This window comes from Gavialis gangeticus, unplaced genomic scaffold (genome assembly GCF_001723915.1).
Source record: "Gavialis gangeticus isolate Ggan-Ray unplaced genomic scaffold, GavGan_comp1, whole genome shotgun sequence".
NCBI classification, from domain to species: domain Eukaryota; kingdom Metazoa; phylum Chordata; order Crocodylia; family Gavialidae; genus Gavialis; species Gavialis gangeticus.
Window position 1 is genome coordinate 5,871,490 of NW_017729014.1, and position 4,451 is coordinate 5,875,940.

General features: G+C 43.6%; 1 protein-coding gene across 1 annotated transcript in view; it reads left to right on the forward strand.

Annotated features, from left to right (window-relative positions):
- The window catches only part of MEGF6 (multiple EGF like domains 6), a 463,693-nt gene that overhangs the window by 352,624 nt on the left and 106,618 nt on the right, over positions 1–4,451 (forward strand). The window contains exon 6 of the mRNA XM_019511651.1: positions 3,563–3,685. Coding sequence (XP_019367196.1) covers positions 3,563–3,685 — 123 coding nt within the window. The remainder of the gene's footprint in view (positions 1–3,562; positions 3,686–4,451) is intronic.

The window sequence follows — 4,451 nt, forward strand, 5'->3', positions numbered from 1 at the left end:
CTGTCCCGGTCTTGTTTTTCTGGCAGGCTTACACTCCAACACCTTACAAAGTAGACATCGTGGTTTTTTTGGCACCCTGTTCTAGGTGGATAACCAACCATCTTGTACAGTTGATACATTGTCCATTTTGGGACCCTGCAGGAGCTAAACCATGCAGGGATCTAGGGCAGAAGTTAGAGCTTGATTGGCTTGGCAGGCGCATCAGCTCTTGCTGCAGCATTTTTCCCTGAAATACTGGTGTTTTGGGAAAATCTTCAGAGAACCAATGGGGGCTGAAGTTTCACATCACAACACATTTTATTGGCTTTATTGCTGTAAAAATTGCTTCTGGTTAAACACTTCCAGCCTGCTGAGAACACCTTTTTCGTCTGTTCCCCTGAGTCAACCCAGCCTTGGCTCCACTGCTGACAGCCAAGAGAAAGGGTCATCACCTCACACCAGATCTGTATTGTGCAACCACTGCTTCTCTCATTCACATAAGAATATTAAGAAAGAATCAGCCTAGGATGGGAGAGCAGGGGACTAGAAGCCAGGTTTGTTAGTAGTTGCTATCGGGGTTCCTGGGGTCTACCCGTTACCCTGTCACCAAGTGCCATGTGACCTGTAGCAAGTCACTTGTCTGTCTGTGGTTTAACCAAGTCATTGGGAGTGATGGTGTTTCATTCACTGATATTTCTAAACAATGTCCAGTGAGGAGATGTTAAAGGAGAACAGAAGTATTTTTATTATTGTTCTGGAACCCACATACCTTAAGCCATAGCAGCACAAACCCAGTAACCACTGGGCCTTTCTCTGCTAGCTGCTTTGATCTGGAAGTCAATCCAGTATGTGAGCAGGAGATTCTGCCCCGATCACTGTGCCATCTCTTCAGGCTATGCTGGAGGATCCCAGAGGCATCTTGTCTGTTTAGGAGTTACTTGGTTATCCTTTCCATAGAAGAGATGAGACCTGCCGAAGTCTGTTTCCACCAGAGTCTGAGGAGCTCTGTCTTCCTTCCCAGTCCTTGCAGCCTGGAGGGGCTATGCTGCTGTGTGAGACATTTGGCATGTGTTTTCCTGCTGGTTATCCACAGTGTTTGGCTGCCTAGAGGTTCATGAAGACATTTGCAGGGACAGTTATTCTCAGTTAAAAGCTCTGCTGAAGCACCTCATCTTCCTGGTTATCCTGTCTGGTATGGTTTGGTCTGAGAATCTTTTGTTCACTGGAATAAAAAATAGGTCTTATGGAAATAGATCTTATGTTCTCATGAAGGACTGTTGTCACCCCCTGCAACTGGGAGAAGAGAAGGGGTGTTAATTCCATTAGCCTTTCTCCTCGATTCTGACTTTCAAAATTCAGTTACCATCTGATAGAAATCCAGTTAGGCACCTTTTCTGAGCATTTTGCTTCAGCTGTGAGAGGAATGTTCAGACAGCAGGAAAACAAGCTGAATTATAACCATATATTCTCTAAGCCAAGAAGCCACATCTCTGAAATACAGAAGAGAATGGTGCCCTTCAGATACTCTTCCACTTATATTGGTACCTTGGGCCACCTGTACATGTGCTCTGGGGTGGGGGGTATTCTAATTAGAGCAGCTCTCTGGATCTCCAGCAGACTCAATTAATCAAGTCTGCTCCTACCAATTCTAATCAGAACTCATCAAAGCACATGTAGAAGTGCCCTTGGATTCCTCCTTTTTTGTAGGAAGGGGAGAGGGGAATTAGAACAGAGGAAAAAGCCAGACCTGTAATTAATTTCTGTAGATTGTGTGTGTGTGTGTGCAACTCACCCTTTAGACATAGATATGTCTTTTTCACCTCTAAGTTGCAGAGAGAGAGAGAGAGGGAGAGAGGATAAGCTAGCATTAAGTAGCTGGAGCATTCTCAGTTGAGGAATATTGTTGCTAGTATTTCAGGACAGTTGTCTATGACCTAACACACTGTGGAACAGAAATAAATCTCTTTTATCACAAGCTGACTACTGTATGTTTTGTAGTTTTAAATATTAGGAGGATTAGGAAGCATTGCCAGGAAAACCTAGGTTTGTTGGCATTTGAACCCTTGAAAGAATGCTCAGGGTTTGAGGGAATACATCAAGATTATTCTGCTAGAGATTCTTTCTTTTCTTCAAGCCTAAGTAGTTTCAGTAATGGGAACAAAAACACAAATTAACACTGACCAAGCTGCTTTCTTTTTTGCAGAAAATACTGCTTTGGTTTTTCCAGGTTTTTTTGGTGTAAAAGCCCAATACCGCAATGACTGTATGAAGAACCAACAAAGGCAAACTAGAAAGTTGTCCTGTATGACTCTGCCAATGCACATTTCAGAGTTTTTTTTTACAGGTGGTCACGCTGACCTTGGCCATGTCATTAAACATACACTATTTCACTGTGAGGACATCTGAGATAAGGGTCCATCGTAATCAGTTTTACTGAGATAAGCTCATCTTTTTTTTTGCTTTCTGGCTTCTAATGATGATTTATAGATTTACTGAGCACAGTTGAATCATTTCTCACATTCTACCCTAGAGTTTCAGCATCACATGAAGAGTCCTGAGCATCTAGTTTGTGAAATAAAAGACTTCAGGTGCTGTTGAGATGAAGGGCCTGATAGTAATAACATTTTATGTTTACATGCAGTCTCTGATGCTAGCGCATGTCAAAGTGCTTCACACACCATCTACAGCTGATGATGTCTTTGAACTTCAGCTGTGCAGACAACAGAGGGAGGAAGGGGAAATGTTGCTCAAGGATATATAGACAAACTCCTACTTTTATGGTGGCCCGGTTTTTCAAAATTGCACAGCACGACCGTGTGCACAGCTGAATTGTTTGCACAAAACCCAGTTGACCCACACAAGTTGGGTGGCATGGGCAGTGTTTCATGTAAGCGTGGGCACATTTTAACTCAGTTGCCCATGGACAGAAGCCAGGGCCTCTTGTGTTCAAGCCCTTATTTTAAAGTAAATTGAAAGGACTCCAGTTTATCTGCCTCATGAAGCGGCTGAATCTCCTGTGCTAGGATCTGAACCTATAATTCCATAGAATCTATGTATTTAAAACTAAGTCCCCTCTGGTTGTGCATAAAAGTTAGCTACTTGTTCATGCCATCGTTATAAACAGTGTAATATTTATATAGCAAATAGACTAGCCTGGCCTGTTTACAGCAGAGGGAGAATGAGAAGGATTAAGAAGCTGTACCAGACGCAGGAATTCCAGTAGTTTGATTGAATCAGTCTTGACTCTGTTTACCCTGGTTCTATGGCCAAGAGTCAGAAAGTTGCATGTAGGAACTAATTTGCTTCTGGGAATGTCAGTGTTGTCAAGTAGACATCTAAACAGCAGTTTATGGTGAATGATTCATATGATGTAAATTAGTGCTGATCACAGGCCTGTCCTTGCGATTTTCAAAATGGCTTGAGTGATTAAACATGATGGAAAAGCTGTTTCCTCTCCTCTCTTCTCCTTTCCATTTGTTCCTTATATCTGAAGCTGGTTCACGGAGGACAAGGAATGCTGAGCTCAGCTGCTTTCATGCCCACTTCTCTGAGGTATTTGTCCTTCCTCTCTCCCCTTCTGCAGATGTTGATGAGTGCCAGGTTCACAATGGGGGCTGCCAACATAGATGCGTGAACACCCTGGGGTCCTATTACTGTGAGTGCAAGCCAGGCTTTCGTCTACACACAGATGGCAGGACCTGCATTGGTAAGTCAAAGCCTTTGGTTCTGCAAGGCTGTCTAATCCTCCTTACCCATCTTAGCACCCACTTCTGCACACAATAAAAATTTAGTTTCTTTTGGCCCACTTTTGCTTCCATCTGCTGCTTAGGGAGCTAGTGAATGGCAGTGAATTGCGGATTATTTCCTGGCAGCTGTCATTAACATTTCCCTTGCTGGGTCCCTTGGGCAGATTGTTCTATTCTGTACAGATGCTATATGGAATGATGCGCTGTTATTGCCTTGATGTGATAAATGAACCAAAGGATAAGGATCATGTGCTTTGATTAATGCACATGATTAATGTGGCCCTGGTAACCTCAAAATCAATGAGGCTTGCTTCCTGTGTGCAGTGCTTCGGGTTGGGGCCGACCTCAGTTTGTACACAAGACATTCTGACGAACATCTAGTCGAGAACCAAAATGTTAGTGAGGTGTCTAAAGAGGCAAGAGCTTAGAAAGGTGTTTGTGAGCTGTGTGCCTGTTCATGCCTGGGATGCCAATGAATCCAGCTGGCAATGGGGAAAGTATTCTAGAGGGAGCACAAGGAATGTGGGCTTCTCAAGAAGCACAGGTTCAACCCATGCAGGGTCAGAGGTTGTGAAGCAGCATTTCATAAGAGGTTCAGTTCTGTGATAGTGTTTGGCAGTTGTTTGCTGATAACACCTTTCCCTCTGCTGGGGACTAACTGTGTAACAAGCAATATTGCACAACCTCCCATCAAGTTCTCAGAGCCTCACAGTGTCTATGCATCGT